A 17,717-nucleotide genomic window follows, 5' to 3' on the forward strand; every position below is an offset into this window, starting at 1 on the left:
TTTAAATAGGTGTACTGTACATTATTCAGCATTAAGAAATCCAGTTCTACTCAATAGTTTTTAGACATTTATTTAAGTTTATACAATTCTAACAATTTTTCCCATTACCATATTTATAAAAAGTAAAAAAAAGTTCTTGTTATGTACAATACAAAGAATAAAAGTAAAATTTTAAAAAAATATCACTAAATATTCAATCTAAATGTAAAAAAAAATGAACTTGTGCATAAATACACATGATTACAATATATTATGCATATGTGTGTGGGTGTGTGTATAACTATCTTATAAAATTTAACTAAAAATTTTTAAGTAAAATTTGAATATTTTTCTCCAAATTCTGGAGATAGTAGAGTTCTCAGATCTTATAAAATTTTACAAAAATAACATTTGTTTTTTTTTTAATCCTTTAAGGCTTCCAGCATTGAAACTAAATTCAATGCTGGAAGGACTATTTAATAACAGATTATTTTCTCCAAATTCTGGAGATAGTAGAGTTCTCAGATCTTATAAAATTTTACAAAAATAACATTTGTTTTTTTTTAATCCTTTAAAATTCTGGATAAAATTTTCTAACAAAACCAATGGCAAATTCGCTCACTGATGGTTGGTTTTGGATGGCATCTGACCCATGGCGTACAGCTGCTGCTGTTCTTTGGCCAATCTTCGACGAGTGATGACGCTCTCCAATAGAAACAGCACGGCGGCGATCAGCTGCAGGATGGCTCCTATTGCCGCCAGACCGAAAGACCAAGACAGGTAATTGTTATCCGGATCGGGCATCCAATCTCTACCGTCGCCCAGGGCCCCGAACACAATGACCGCTATCGTGTGGAGGATTCCGGCAGAAAACGCCAGCACGCTCAGCAGAACGAGGGCAGTCACCGCCTTTTCCGACGGTACGCAGAAGATGTAACCCAGGAAGCCTAGGCACTCTCCCAGAACGGCTATAAATCCCAGGGTGTAGAGTACTTGCACGGCTATAAAGAAGGGTTTCTCGAGTATGTCGTAAATGACGGTGTAGTCTTCATCCAGTATCCACATGCATCCTCTGTATTCTTTATCGAATCGAAAATTAGGGTCGGAGAAAGACTTGAAGCATGCTTCCCACAACCCTAATTTTTCAAAGTGCTCGACTGGAAGCTGACCGTCACTTACTAACCAGTAAGGAGTGGCAAATGCTATTATAACAACAACTGCTGACAAGAATACGAGTGCGCACCCACTCATGGTGATGGCATCGAACCTGGACACGGCCATATCGCTTCTTCCTACACTTAACACTTAACCAAGATCGATACTTTATATTATAAACCTTAAACGGATAGTCTTACTTCATCTCCCCGATCTTCTCCGCTTCCCTTCGATAAATCCAGTCCAATTATAGACAGATACAGGCGACAACCGTTCGCACGACAGATGAAAAAAAAAAAGATGGCGCACCGACGCTAGGTGCGCTGAAAACGTTTACCTGTTAAGGTTTCCATAGAGATATTGATCCTAACCGTTTAATAACAGAAATGTATCGCCTATAAAGTTCCTTACCGTAGCGTATTATTACATCTAAAATTAAATTATTTTGATGTACGAAGAGAAATATTCAAAAATCTGTCTTAATCGAAAAATATTTTGAAATATTTCAGTTATGTCTGTCACGTGATGAGATCGTACCGATTGACCAAGATATCGAATTCTAAACAGGAAGTCGGAAAAGAAACCGTTCTGGCGTCGCGAAATAGTTACAAATGTCGACACGAAACAAGGATAACTACTTATAAACGTCATTAAGTCCTAAAATACGTAATACAGAAAAAATGTACAATGCGTCATAGCGTTTAACTGGTTTTGTTACGAGATGTAAAATTCGTCGGTAGCGCCGATCAATTTATTTACCACGACGTTTAAATTGTGCTTAATTAATTAAAGAACGAACGTGCCATGGATTTTTATGAAAAATTATACTTAGCACAAATCGGGCCTAATTAAACACAGAAAAATATACACAGTACACTAACTTTTTGAATACAATGTTTGTGTATCGCCTATTGTCTAATCGCTATAAAAAACGCTGTTATTACTTTATTACATATTCTTTTATGAAAAACACAATAATATTAACATACGCGGATTTTAAATATTGTTTTAAAATCTTTCATATTTATAATAAGTGATTGCAACATTGTATTATTATATTTATACAGAAAATACAAAATGCACACTTCTTTGTAGTCACGTTTGCCCCTGGCTTAACACGCGGGGGCACAGGGGAAAAACTCCTCTCAAATTCGTGCAAATCAAGAACGAAAGAATCAGACAGAACGAGTAAAAATGTTAACAAATTAAAACTGTGTGTAAAATTTCGGGGAAAACTTCCTCCGCCCACTTAACCGAGGTATCCCCCATACATCTTTGAAGTTAGCGAATGGATTCAAACCGCGTGAGAATACCCAGATATATTATTTAATAGTAATTTCTAACTTAAAAAATTAAATTAATTCAGATTTATAAGTAAAATTTCTCTCCAGTTAGTACTTCAATATACCGTAAACAAAATCATCATACATTAAACATGTCTAAAATCCTCAGAGAATTTCGTAAACAGAATGAGGATTTTTCTTTATATTTATTATATTTTGAAGCGAAATTTTGCTTAATTTAAAATGAAAATAAACCTTTAAAAATAGAAACATAACCGAATCTACAACAGACAGGAACAAATCATATAAAAAGTCTAAAGTTAGATATTAAATATTATAACAATAATCACTTCGATCAACACGCATACACTATTTGTTTTCATTTGCACGTATGCGACCTGAACGTTAGTCATCTGTAACGCTATATCGAGGTCACAAATTAAACACAGGTCGCCTGCTCACGGTTAAAGATGTTTATCGGCAACAATTGTAAAATAAAATTAAGATTGCCCCGGATATATTTATCTCTCTTTGGATTAATAATAACGTGTAAGTTATTTATTAAAATCTATGAAGTAATTTAAACAAAAAATCAGTTCTTTAGCAATTCCATGTGGTAAGACTTATGCCATAAAAAGCACAGTACAAATCATTCGGAATATAATAGTTTATGATGGCTGACTTCATGCTTTATTTTTGGAATTAACTATTGGCTGGGTGATCTTTGGACTCGGACAGTTATCCATCTGAAACCGAGCATGAAAGCATGACAGATGCTCACTTGTCGGTTGAAATTTGCTTTCATATTATTTAGGAGTATCCATCATAATGTACATTTCAGATAAGAGAAATTCAAAGATGGTTGACATGGATTTGGAAAAAAACTGAGAGATTAATTTGCTACCACACTTGAACGACACGCTAGAATCTGAATATAAATACATTCAAATTTATTCTTTTCTATATTAATTACATCAGCTTATCTTTATATAAGCTANAATATTCTAATGTTTTTAAAAGATTTCACTCAGAACAGAGCTACTTCACAAACTATGTTCATGCATTGTCAGGCCTATGCAATGATAGACTATAGAATATTTGATCAGTTTCAATTTATTATTTAAGTATGATATGTAAACAATTTATTCTTAAAATTATAATAATTTTACACAAACATTTGTAAAATTATTTGAAATATGTATCTATTAAGTATATGTTATGTTTAAATAAATGCATATCTGTGCTCAAAGCATTAATTTTATAGTGCAAATTTATGCTTAAAGTTTAGGAAAGATAGAAAAATGTGCAATTGAGTGCACAGATCATACCAAGCCAGAAGCTGTACTCACTCTTTTGGAGTTTCTCTAAATACTATATATATATTTTTATATATGTACATAGTCTTCTCTAAGATAAAATATTTTTATCTGGTAGATGAAGTTAGTGAATGTTTTGTTTTCGACGAATTGCACGTTGTTTGTCAAATCTCATCTCCATCTCTTCTAGTACTTTTGGAGTATATCTGACCACCAATTTGACTGTTCCCTGAGCTGCTTTAAGTAGTTCAACAGCTTTCTCGTGATTCTCTCCTTCTACACTCTATGGAAAAATTTTATTAATATTAACTCTTACTTTTAAGCATTTACGAGCATACTTACTGTTCCGTTAACTGAGAGCAACTGATCGCCTCGTTTTAATCCCCCATGTCTGTCGGCGACTCCTCCTGGAATAATTCTAGATATATAAATGGGAGAATTCTGTTCCCTTCCTCCCATTACATTGAAACCCAATCCTTCATCTGTTTTTGGTAATTCAACAACTCTAGGATGAGCATGTCCTTCACTAGCTGCAAAAGCAGCTACGGTTGCCTAAAAGTACAGTTTTTGAGAGAAATTAGTAAGATTATTTTAAATTTAATACTTCGAAAATTTGTTTAATTTTCATAGGCTTAAATTGACTTTAACAAATAAAATGAAGAAAGTGCTCCATTGAAGAAGTGATGTACTGGTATATTAAAGTTTAAAATAATGAAATATTTGATTTCATTATTTCCAAGTACAAACTACAGAACATGAAACTTTAATGATCAGTAAAAATAGAGAAAAAAAAAGGACAATATTATTCTAAATATGCCTATTATGAAAACAAAGTTCAATACACTAACTTTGGCAGTAGCACTAGCTCGAATATCAGGGCTGCCCGAAATATCAACTGTTTCATAAACATGTTCATACACTTCTCTTACTGCATTACAGAAATCACTTTGAAGTACTTTTTGTAGAGCTGCCAATTTTTGACTTGGAACTTCACCACCTACAGATGAAAATGCATAAATTATAGATATTTTAATTTGACAAAACATGTCATATGTATAGTTAAGTTTGTAAAATATTTCATATGTGAAAAAGTAACAACAATAATAATTAGTATTATTAAAAATCAGTTAATTAAAAATGTCAAGGGATTGCCAGTAACGAAACAAAGTTTATGAAAAATGAAATTAAGCAAAATTGTTAGAAATATTAATACGAATGGTTATTAAAATTAAATTATAGAGAAAGCAATCTTAAAATTAGTACAGTTATGCACTTATTTTAGAAAATAAATTTATTATTATAATTTATTAGAAAATTTTACTATTTATTTAATCTCACATTTCATAAAGTAAATAACTATTTCTTTTCAGTTAAAATTGAATAAATGAGAATTTTTTCCTTAACTCATATCATTGAACTCTTATTTACACATGTAATTTAAATCATGTAAGTATTATATTAACTAGTAAGCAGTGTATCATATTCTAGAAAATATTTTTATTAAGAAAGAATATTTTGTAAGTTTTCTAAACATTGATGGTCAATTTTAACTATTAATTTTACATCTTGAACAATATTTCAGTTCACAAAAATCTTAAATTTATTATTTTTAACAAAAATTAATTTGGAAAGCAACAATTATTAATGGTAATATTAGACTGTGGATCATTGTGATATGAAACAGACTCCAAGATATTAAATTACCTGCATTTGTAATCTGTATCAGTTTTCCATCTAAAGAAACAATATCAATTTCAATATATATCCTACTTTAGTTTATTAACTTAAAAATCCATATATAGATTTATTTCTCTTATTACTCTTACTGGCAAGAAGCATAATAAATATTTAGTTTTTGTCAGAATATGACTTGCCAATTAGTTCAAGGTTATGGTCATTAGAATTTTGAATTGTATTCGTATTGAATAAAAGCTCTAAATATTTTAATAAAATGCTATTTATCTCTTCTTTCTTAACTTCATTCCTTCAAGTGAATTTTGTAAAGATTTTTGAGATTATTTTCAAAATTTGAGAATTAAATTTATTTAAAATCAGTTTATAGTGTTTACATATGACTAAATATCTCACTGAATATAATGTTCTTAATATAAAACTTATTTCCGTCTATTTCTGTGAATATTCTAATGTTTTTAAAAGATTTCACTCAGAACAGAGCTACTTCACAAACTATGTTCATGCATTGTCAGGCCTATGCAATGATAGACTATAGAATATTTGATCAGTTTCAATTTATTATTTAAGTATGATATGTAAACAATTTATTCTTAAAATTATAATAATTTTACACAAACATTTGTAAAATTATTTGAAATATGTATCTATTAAGTATATGTTATGTTTAAATAAATGCATATCTGTGCTCAAAGCATTAATTTTATAGTGCAAATTTATGCTTAAAGTTTAGGAAAGATAGAAAAATGTGCAATTGAGTGCACAGATCATACCAAGCCAGAAGCTGTACTCACTCTTTTGGAGTTTCTCTAATAATTCTATTGCACGTTTAACATCTGGAAAAAATTATATTACATTATAAAAACAGTTATATTAATTTATAAATAATTTCAAATATTAGCAAATTTTACTTTAAACTAACTTTTTAAATTTATGATTTATCTTTAAATACTTTGAATAAATTTGAAAATATTTCCATGCAATATTACCGATAATAAGCACTAATCAAATCAAATCAAAGTTTATTTAGCGTATAAGGCTTTCGCCTGTTACAAGGATGCGATTTATTAATACAACATATACTTCCACCACCATTACAGCCTTCTTCTTATAGATATTTGACACTAGTTATCTAACATGTAGTACAAACATTTACTAATTTACTCCAAGTTTTTATTCACAAGTTGCTTTCTATAGTTATATAACCTAAAAATAGTATTGATATTTGCTTTGTCAAGGCACTTATACGTATCCGTTTCATTAGAGCAGTTGACTAATCGACCAATATCAGAATTTTGAATAGTCTCATTTCCATTGCAATCTTCACAAAAAATATGAAATTTCGATAATGTCTTACTACAACTTGGGCATTTGGATTGAGCGTAATCTAAGAATTTGTCATTAATAATTATCCTGTTTTTGTTTAGTCTTGACTGTATAAAGAATTTTTTTACATTAAATGCAAGATTTGTCAGCATATAATTATTGTTTGATGGGTAATTTAAAATTATTTTATACCAGCTTGTATTATTTCGTTTCTGTATGTCTTCGATATCTTGGACAATACAGTTTTCCATTACTCTATGTATTAATAATTTACTTTGCTGTTCATTGATATTTGTTTGGTCCATAAATAGTCTTATCAAGAATCCATGTGTGTTAAATATCTTCGATAGTTATACTACCCAATTTCATTTTAAATCCGTAATCTTCGATTTTTGATATAATACATTCAGTAATTTTGTCGTCAAACCTTCGGCATTTATAAATTTTTGTAGAAATTTTAAATACCTTTTTATTAATATGGTGTTTAATTTATATCTACTCAGTTCCAATCTTAAAGCGCTACCAGGAATATTGTATTCTAATTGGAAAATTCTTCAATAAAACCATTTTATAATTTTTCAAAATCATTGAATTTACCTGTAGACCAGATTGGAGATGCGTAAAACATCGAATTAATGATAATTGAATTAAAGAGTTGAAAATGTATTCCCAAATTCTTCATTTTAGCTTTACAGAATAACACTATCAGATTATTTATTAAATTTTTTGCTTTTATTATTGAACTTTTATAGTGTTTATCAAATGATAAATTAGACATGAATGTTATTCCCAAGAATTTGACTTCATTAACTATTTTCACTTCTTCTTTCTTAATATAAAAGCACATGTGTTTTTTGGATAAATTACTGGCATTTCAAAAAATCATTATAACTGATTTTTTGGGGTTTATTTTAATCTTTAGATCTTCCGAGTATTCAGATATCTGTTGGATTTTCCTGCTAAGTGCAGCAGCCGTTGGAGCTACTAATACAATGTCATCTGCGTATGTGATTGAGTGTGTGGTTTGGTTGTCAACTTGAATGCCGTCTTCATCTCTTACAAAACATTTATTTAAATCAAATAGATACAGAGACAGAGGGTCTCCATGTAATAGACCTCTATCTGTTATAAATGATGGCCAGACATCATTATCTTGTTTAATTATCGTCTTGTATCTCCCAAACAACAAACCTATCATTTTTATCAGATGATCGTCTGCTTTATGTTTTTTCAATTTTCTCTGTAAATCATTTATACTAATTGAATCATATGCTTTTTCTAGATCCAAAAAAGAGCAAAGACTTTATGTCTTTTCTTGATTAATTGTACTTGAATTAGTGCTATTAAAACAAAAAGTGCTATTTGGGTACCTCCTCTGTCCATAAAGGTGTATTGCCTTTATGGACAGAGGAGTTACCCAATATGGCATTCCTATAGTTATTTGTGGCAGTCCAAATATTAAATTTCTCAGCTAAAATTGATGTGAATATTTTCCGAAGGCTCAATAATAAATGCTATTGGTCTGTAGTTTGAAGGCTCCTCTCTTTTGCCTTGTTTATATATCATTGTGAAAATGATTTCATTCCATTTATCCGGAATTATACTTTGATTATAAAATTCGTTGAATTGTTTGGACAAGTATTTGATTAGCTCTAGAGGAAATATTTTAATAAGCGAATTGGGTATCATATCTGAACCAGGTGTTGATTTATCTTTTAGTTTTTTAATTCGATCTTAGACTTCTTCCACCTTAATTATCTCTGCCTGATAAATTACTTGCAATATCTTAAATTTCATCTGTGTTTGGCTATGGTTTATCAAATAAGTTTCGGAAAATTCTTTAAAATATTTAATCCATTTGTTACGTTCTACTCTTATATGCGCACTATAGTCAGACTTCCTTTTACGAAAGCCATTAATTATCAACTAGAAAACTCTGGAATCTCTTGATTCTGTTAATTTCTTGCTAATATTTGAAACTACGTCTTCTTTTTTGCTTTTAATTAAATTATTATAGATTTTTTTATTTTGTAAGTATTTCATTAGTGATTCTTTTCTATTAGTTTTTCTAAATGCTTTTAAACTCTTGTTTTTTTGATTTTATAAATATAACATGTATTGTCGTACCATTCACACTTATATGCTTGCTTGTAGGGACTTAAGCATTTCCCATATCTGAACTCTTCTAATTTTATTGTAAGTCTTAGGTAATTCGTTATTGGCTTACTATCTTCCTCCTGGGTTAACATTTCATCAATTATATGTTCAAACTCTTTTAACAATTTCCATTTATTGTAAAAAGGTCTATAGTCAATGCTTAATGTATGGGGTTGATCTATGAACATTTTTTTCTCTTCTTATACCTTTGTAGTATTTCAACTCTAGTTGAATCGGAAAGTGGTCTGATAAGTCATCCTCCAGAACTGTCAGAGACTTACAGTAATCTATCATAAATTCTGAGCAAATAACATAGTCTATCGTTGATTTTCCATTTGGGAAAACAAAAGTAAATTCCACCGGAATATCTCCCTTTATTCTACTGTTCGAAATTAATAATTGATTATCTTGTACAAAATCCAGGAGTATTTTACCATCTATGTTTAGCAGCTTATCTTTGGATGTTCTTCTGTTTCTAATACAGTATTATCAAAATTGTGAGCAAACTCAGTATCAGTATTCTCGCCAATGCAAGAATTAAAATCTCTTCCAATTAACCATAACTGGACTAAAAAAGACCATCTTTCTATATAATTTTGAACTTCACATAAAATAGTTCTCTTCTCAATTGACGGTAGGAGATACATTACTATTAACCCCAAATAAGAATAGTACCATCTTGATTTAATATTACTATCCACATTAATTATTGCAGCAATAAAGTAATCTGAAATATAATGATAAAGTATGTCCCGCAAACGCTTCTTAATCAACACCAAGATTCCTTGTGAAGGACGGTCGAATTTACTTTTACGTTGAGCATTACTAGTTATTACACTATTTTTATGAATTAGAATATTTTTTCTGCAGCACTCAAATTTAAAATCCATGTTTCTGTAATTCCAATTATGTCGTTTGAATCTAAGAATTCTCTCACCGCAAGTTTTATGTAGTTTTCCTCTCAGACCTTGGATGTTCCAAAAACTTACCAACAGCTCATTTATATCATTATCTGACAGTCTCATTTCATTATCTTTGACTACTCCGTTTACAACCACCAAATTATCTCCACCATTATTATTATTATTTACTGTAATGTTATTCCTTCTGTCGATACCCTGCTTCATATTAAATTTATTCACTGCTGTTTCAAAGCTTGATTTAGGTCTGTTCCCAAAAAATGATTCCATTGTATAATCTCTCTAGTGTTCGTATAATAGGTAAACATTAGATTATCTTTTATATAATAGTCATCTCTTACTAAAATTCTATTGTTTTCTGATTTCTCTAACTTAATCCTATTTATTAACTGTTTCCTTCTGATTCTGGATCTTAAACACAGATCTGTTGTTGTTATTTTTTTCATTTCATCCTTCATTTTCGGTCTCACTGCCCAGAATTTTTTAAGGATTATATTTCTGTCTTTAACCGATTTCATCATGGTTTTTATTATTTGCTTATTATGATTATTTTTTAATTGTACAAGGCCCTCAATTTCTATATTGTTAAGATCTAGAACATCATTAATAAATTTTTTAAACTCTTCTAAAACATCCAAAGTTTTAAATGGATAGTTTAAAATAACTAAATTTTTCTTTGTATTCTCATTTAACATTTTATCAAGTTCGAATTCAAACATACCTTTTAAATTGGTGTAAGAATTATTAGACTTTTCTTCCAGTGTGTGTATCTTTTGACCAATATTTTTCATCTCTTCCTTAACCTTAACATTGTCTTTTTTCATAATGTTGATTTCATATTTTATTGTTTGAATTTCCAGATTTAAGCAATCGAACTTTTCTTGAATCAACTCGTAAATCGATTTTAACGAATATTTAGCCTCGTTGCAACTTTGTAGCACTAATTCTCCCGTCGGTTCAAAAAAATCTCTAATTGTAGCATTTCTCGTAGCACCAGTAGACTCCTTCGCATATTCTTCTGATAGATATTCTTCTCCCAGTAGCTCTACCAATTGATTATTTTCTTCAACTTCTTTAGCATCTTTCTTACGCAGTCTCCCTCGCCCCCTTCTTTGCATAACTGCTTGACTTGACTGCAGGGGAGATCGGGGGAAAGGACCGGGGTTTGTTTCAATTCCAGCAATCATTAATAAAATTATAATTAATTTCAGAGTTAGAAGAACTCTCAAAATACTTATTTTAACTTGATATTTAACACTTTTCCTTAGAATTTCCATAACCAACTTATTCCCAAAGGTTCAACAGAAAAGTCACCAACACACTTGCAGGCAAGACACGCCCCCCCGGTAATAAGCACTATATTCTGCGTTATCATTAAACAAATTGAATAATAATCGAACTCTATAAAATTTTAAAATGAATAAACAAATGTTATTTGATATGCAATTTTTACATATTTTCATAACGTTTGCCATTTACTTTATCAAAATATTAGAGTGCATGCTTTATTAACTTGGAAGTTACAATTTTCTTACAAATAAGATCATAAAAACACGAATTTATTACATCATAATTAAAATGCAACTCCTAAGATATTATTAACAATCATTGTGATATTTCATAACTTTAACAGCTATATTTTGTAGCATTTATATATATATTAATAAACTGAAATTTCAACTGTTTAAGTCTGACAATGATATGAATAATACATAAAAATTAATAAAATTGTCTAAAATTTATTTTTTATAATGTTTAATTAATAAGACAAATAAAATTACTGATATCATAGCAATGAATAGCAATAATTTAAAATGAAAATAAACCTTTAAAAATAGAAACATAACCGAATCTACAACAGACAGGAACAAATCATATAAAAAGTCTAAAGTTAGATATTAAATATTATAACAATAATCACTTCGATCAACACGCATACACTATTTGTTTTCATTTGCACGTATGCGACCTGAACGTTAGTCATCTGTAACGCTATATCGAGGTCACAAATTAAACACAGGTCGCCTGCTCACGGTTAAAGATGTTTATCGGCAACAATTGTAAAATAAAATTAAGATTGCCCCGGATATATTTATCTCTCTTTGGATTAATAATAACGTGTAAGTTATTTATTAAAATCTATGAAGTAATTTAAACAAAAAATCAGTTCTTTAGCAATTCCATGTGGTAAGACTTATGCCATAAAAAGCACAGTACAAATCATTCGGAATATAATAGTTTATGATGGCTGACTTCATGCTTTATTTTTGGAATTAACTATTGGCTGGGTGATCTTTGGACTCGGACAGTTATCCATCTGAAACCGAGCATGAAAGCATGACAGATGCTCACTTGTCGGTTGAAATTTGCTTTCATATTATTTAGGAGTATCCATCATAATGTACATTTCAGATAAGAGAAATTCAAAGATGGTTGACATGGATTTGGAAAAAAACTGAGAGATTAATTTGCTACCACACTTGAACGACACGCTAGAATCTGAATATAAATACATTCAAATTTATTCTTTTCTATATTAATTACATCAGCTTATCTTTATATAAGCTAACAATTTCACCATTTACTTAAATGTAAAATACAATATAGTTAGATTTTTAATGCAAGATTTAAAATTATTGCATTTTTTAATTATTAAAGTTCGACTTTGGCAATAATTTAAATTACATCAAAACATTTATATACAGCTACCAAATAAAGTATTGTTTTCATAATATACTTGGAAACTATTTCCTAATCAAAATAAAGTAGAGTTAATGTAAATATTTCAAAATAATTTTGTATGTATTAATTTTGTAAACAAAAAATTTTAAAATATTTAAATAATTAAAAAAAAAAAAGAATACAAGTTAATATATAATATAAATGGGAATGTCTGATTAATAAACCACAACCATACAAATACTATATATATATTTTTATATATGTACATAGTCTTCTCTAAGATAAAATATTTTTATCTGGTAGATGAAGTTAGTGAATGTTTTGTTTTCGACGAATTGCACGTTGTTTGTCAAATCTCATCTCCATCTCTTCTAGTACTTTTGGAGTATATCTGACCACCAATTTGACTGTTCCCTGAGCTGCTTTAAGTAGTTCAACAGCTTTCTCGTGATTCTCTCCTTCTACACTCTATGGAAAAATTTTATTAATATTAACTCTTACTTTTAAGCATTTACGAGCATACTTACTGTTCCGTTAACTGAGAGCAACTGATCGCCTCGTTTTAATCCCCCATGTCTGTCGGCGACTCCTCCTGGAATAATTCTAGATATATAAATGGGAGAATTCTGTTCCCTTCCTCCCATTACATTGAAACCCAATCCTTCATCTGTTTTTGGTAATTCAACAACTCTAGGATGAGCATGTCCTTCACTAGCTGCAAAAGCAGCTACGGTTGCCTAAAAGTACAGTTTTTGAGAGAAATTAGTAAGATTATTTTAAATTTAATACTTCGAAAATTTGTTTAATTTTCATAGGCTTAAATTGACTTTAACAAATAAAATGAAGAAAGTGCTCCATTGAAGAAGTGATGTACTGGTATATTAAAGTTTAAAATAATGAAATATTTGATTTCATTATTTCCAAGTACAAACTACAGAACATGAAACTTTAATGATCAGTAAAAATAGAGAAAAAAAAAGGACAATATTATTCTAAATATGCCTATTATGAAAACAAAGTTCAATACACTAACTTTGGCAGTAGCACTAGCTCGAATATCAGGGCTGCCCGAAATATCAACTGTTTCATAAACATGTTCATACACTTCTCTTACTGCATTACAGAAATCACTTTGAAGTACTTTTTGTAGAGCTGCCAATTTTTGACTTGGAACTTCACCACCTACAGATGAAAATGCATAAATTATAGATATTTTAATTTGACAAAACATGTCATATGTATAGTTAAGTTTGTAAAATATTTCATATGTGAAAAAGTAACAACAATAATAATTAGTATTATTAAAAATCAGTTAATTAAAAATGTCAAGGGATTGCCAGTAACGAAACAAAGTTTATGAAAAATGAAATTAAGCAAAATTGTTAGAAATATTAATACGAATGGTTATTAAAATTAAATTATAGAGAAAGCAATCTTAAAATTAGTACAGTTATGCACTTATTTTAGAAAATAAATTTATTATTATAATTTATTAGAAAATNGACTATTGTATCGTTAAAAATTATTTTTTTATTTTGTACAAACAAAATAAATATATTGAAAAATATAAAAACAATAAAAAATTATACTTCAGATGTTAATTTAGTATCAAAAACATAAAATATTTGAGTAGCCCAAGACATAGCCAAAGATTGATAGCCACAGCACTGGTGAAAATTTAAATTTGCCGACTGAATTCTTTCGGATGATTGACGTTTTGGATGATTGACTTTTGGAAAATCGACGCTCTACTGTATATTCAAGTAAAAAAAAAATCACACAAAAATGAGCAATTACTTATTGTGACATTTTCACAATGCCAGGCTGCAATTTTAAATCATATTTGAATGTAAAAATAAGCTCTATCTATCTGTTCTCGATTTCTAATTGAAATCATATGACTTCCAGTCAGGAGTGCCACAAATTGGGGCACTTGGAGTATGTAACACCTGTTTGTCATCGAGTTGCCTTTTTCTTAATATCCAAGGGAGCTCTGAGGTTTCATTTTATTTACTCAATGAAAGCTTTACTCATTTTTATCACAGAAAACCTTTTACAAAATTAAAATAAAAATATTTTTTATTAACCGGAAATTTGTTCTAAAGGTTGTGATTGTTTGGTCGAGTAATGAGGTACCATTACATTTGATTAATGCAATTTTGATATATGTATTAGCATCGATAGATTAACTCACTGCATTAATCAAAGGATACCTGCATATACACACACAAACAAACATACACACACACACACACACACACACACACAATGCCCTTTTTACAGTCTGTGGGCACTGCTGCTCCCGATCCAGACTACAGTTCATATATAGTTGGTCATATGCTTTCCTTATCTAGTCTCAATTTTTCATTTATCTAATTCCATTCTCGAGATTAACGAAGAAGGATGGATGTCTATTTTATTTCATTAAATTTTATAGAGTATGCATTTTATTTTATTTATTTCAAAATTTCTTGTATGTGTGAGATCAGCCGGGACGTAGAGCTCAATCTACGCCACTTACGGGCACTAGTCGGTAAGACCAGTTCTCTAGCTTTGATAGGAGAGCGTAAACAAAGATGATCTGAACCGCGAAGTTCAGACGTTCGTCAGGATTCCTTGACACCAGTTAATCAAACTTATTATACGCGGATTAACACGCGGTTTCGATCTGATTCGGAATAAATTGAGGAGACTTTCNTTTCTATTGATATTTTAGGAAGTGAAAGAATTAGTCAATGATATAAAATGATATATTTTTGCAAGAATATTTTTATTCAGTATTATCTTAATAAACAGTAACCATGATTAACCGCATTTATAAATAATTAGATTAAAAATGTATATCATACTGAATAATATTTCATATTAAGGATACATGTAAAGCTTGCATTGATTATACAGTATTTGCACTCTGATTTATGTTTAGTGCTACTTCAAAATATAACTAAGAATAAATGCATCTATGTATAATAATTTATGTTCAAAATTATGTTATATAAAAATTAATGTGTATCCATAAATGGTCTTAAAAATTCTAAGGAATAAAGAAAAAGCATTACTACTTCTGTTTCTTTAGACTTCCAAGTAAAACTGAAAAAATAGAAAATATGGTTATCTTTAATAGAATATGACATTATTCCAGGTAAATAAAACCAATGAAGCTCTTGAGAACATTCAAAATGTGGCAGCATTATATAGTCTGAACTGAAGAAATATTTAGAATCTTTAAAAAATTAGAATTAGTTATCAATATAAGTTTATTAATTTCTTATTCTTAATTAATAATTATGAACATACTTTATGGTGTTTTTTTTTGTAAAAAAATTTTTACATAAAGTATTTTATAATATATTAAATGTTTTGAGTATTCAAATAAAATATCAGAATTTTTCTTTTTATCTAGAATAAAACTTATTCCAAAGAATTTTCATTTAGGTAATTATATTAATACAAGTGAAACAGACTTAAAATTCATATTCTCTAACATAATTATCATCATAGTTATACAACAATGAAATCTAACAAAGAACTTTGCAAATAAATAAGAACTACCTTCACAACAAAAATCTGAATAAGTATAATCAGATAAATAAAATATAAAATACAAATTATAAGTTTATGTTATACATATGTATTAAATTATTTTACTAATACACTCAATATTTTGGGTATATTCTTTTAACCATAGTAAAGAATATTTGTTTCTCCTAGTTTTTTTTTGGTGAAAATCTATAATAATTTATGGAAATGAAATGATTGTTCAGTAAATGTTTTTAAATTAGTATAATTTGAACTGGATTATGATTGTATCCTTCCATTCAATTATATTACAAACCAATGAATATTTGGAAATAACAATGTGTTCTAGTTCATTGGAAATCTTATTTTTGTTCTTTAATTCTTCATGAACACAGGTGAAATTGTATTTTATATACTCTTTCACTCTGTATACACATACTTAATAATAATCAGCTTTTTTCTTACTCAATCTTTCTATGGATGAAGTTATAGCCTAGTTACTAACATAGTACTATATAAAACTTATAAAAGTTAAACCGTTAATTGCTATTATATTTTAAAAATTCTCTCTTAAAAATCAAGTGCTCAAAATACATTCACATGACAATAAAGTTTGAATAAAATAACATTTTCATGCATTAGCTTTTTGAATTTACAGTATATTGTTAATGATCAACACTAATATTCATGAAGTTCTCGTATGCAATAGTTATAAATTCTTGCATACTTCTAGCTTATTGGCTCTTGTTATATTCTTAATATTTCAAATGAACTATTGATATACAAAATATAGTAACCCTTTTTTTAACTGAGATTTGTAACAATAAATCTCAATTACAAGTAGACATTATATGAAAGAAACAATTATAAACCTGATGGTTATCCAATTTATATACAATACAAACCAGATGCATTTGATATTTATCTTTCTTCTATTGTGTACACACACACACATATATATATTTCATACATAATATACATATATAATGTTAAAATGTACAGTATAAACTTTTAATAACTGATATTTTCACTTTGTTAGACCTTATTTATATCAGAATTTTCAAAACAACATAACTAAATGATTTTTTATATGATATTTTTATAATTTTTGATAAAACAAAATAATGAATAATCCATATAATTTCTTAGAATAATATGGATTAAAAACATGAAGATGTAGAGAAAAAAATAGCAAGAGTGATAATAAATTTTATGTTAAAGCCTGTTGTAAGTCAAATATGCTAATTCTTTTAAATGTTAAGACATTTAGTAAAGATAAGTAAATACAGTAGAGCGTCGATTTTCTGAATCAATTGGGGACTGGGGTTGTTCGTATAACTGATATTTCGGATAATCGATTTATGTACGAAAAAATAGTTTAATGTATCCAATGTTAAAATTTTTATTTGTTGCGTGTCGCTTCGTGTTGAATTTTCGTCGATGTTAAGCCTAACAAAGACTATTGTATCGTTAAAAATTATTTTTTTATTTTGTACAAACAAAATAAATATATTGAAAAATATAAAAATAATAAAAAATTATACTTCAGATGTTAATTTAGTATCAAAAACGTAAAATATTTGAGTAGCCCAAGACATAGCCAAAGATTGAAGCGCCACAGCACTGGCGAAAATTTAAATTTGCCGACTGGAATTCTTTCGGATGATTGACTTTCGGAAAATCGACGC

The 17,717-nt window shown here is 28.8% G+C and overlaps 3 protein-coding genes across 4 annotated transcripts in view; all 3 read right to left on the reverse strand.

The window, feature by feature from the left end:
• Window positions 1-486: 486 nt before the first annotated feature.
• On the reverse strand, window positions 487-1,424 carry LOC111624409. Its single transcript, XM_023367236.1, has one exon. It carries the CDS (start codon window positions 1,258-1,260, stop codon window positions 598-600), a length of 663 nt encoding a protein of 220 aa, XP_023223004.1. The 5' UTR covers window positions 1,261-1,424; the 3' UTR covers window positions 487-597.
• Window positions 1,425-3,790: 2,366 nt separating this feature from the next.
• The window catches only part of LOC111624411 (protein lin-7 homolog C), a 16,397-nt gene continuing 2,470 nt past the window's right edge, over window positions 3,791-17,717 (reverse strand). The window contains exons 2-5 of one of the 2 annotated variants that reach the window (XM_023367241.1): window positions 6,220-6,261; window positions 4,582-4,730; window positions 4,076-4,285; window positions 3,791-4,016 (exon numbers count right to left, since the gene is read on the reverse strand). In XM_023367241.1, the coding sequence (XP_023223009.1) occupies window positions 3,858-4,016; window positions 4,076-4,285; window positions 4,582-4,730; window positions 6,220-6,261 (560 nt within the window). In that variant the 3' untranslated portion in view covers window positions 3,791-3,857. Of the gene's footprint in view, window positions 4,017-4,075; window positions 4,286-4,581; window positions 4,731-6,198; window positions 6,262-17,717 lie in introns of both variants that reach the window. The other variant, XM_023367240.1, reaches the window with a different exon arrangement.
• Window positions 12,327-13,756, reverse strand: LOC111624412 (protein lin-7 homolog C-like). Its single transcript, XM_023367242.1, has 3 exons — window positions 13,544-13,756; window positions 13,038-13,247; window positions 12,327-12,978 (listed from the first exon to the last, which is right to left on the reverse strand). The coding sequence occupies exons 1-3, from the start codon at window positions 13,739-13,741 to the stop codon at window positions 12,820-12,822; spliced, it is 567 nt and encodes a 188-aa protein (XP_023223010.1). The 5' UTR covers window positions 13,742-13,756; the 3' UTR covers window positions 12,327-12,819.

Source organism: Centruroides sculpturatus, unplaced genomic scaffold, assembly GCF_000671375.1.
Source record: "Centruroides sculpturatus isolate CEXI.00-Female unplaced genomic scaffold, Cexi_2.0 scaffold397, whole genome shotgun sequence".
Lineage (NCBI taxonomy): Eukaryota > Metazoa > Arthropoda > Arachnida > Scorpiones > Buthidae > Centruroides > Centruroides sculpturatus.

Coding starts and splice junctions, on each gene's coding strand:
- LOC111624409 (XM_023367236.1), bottom strand. CDS start 1,260: ATGGCCGTGTCCAGGTTCGATGCCATCACCATGAGTGGGTGCGCACTC.
- LOC111624412 (XM_023367242.1), bottom strand. CDS start 13,741: ATGTTTTGTCAAATTAAAATATCTATAATTTATGCATTTTCATCTGTA. Junction 13,248..13,543: donor GAGCTAGTGCTACTGCCAAA/GTTAGTGTATTG, acceptor CTGTACTTTTAG/GCAACCGTAGCTGCTTTTGC. Junction 12,979..13,037: donor TGCTCTCAGTTAACGGAACA/GTAAGTATGCTC, acceptor ATTTTTCCATAG/AGTGTAGAAGGAGAGAATCA.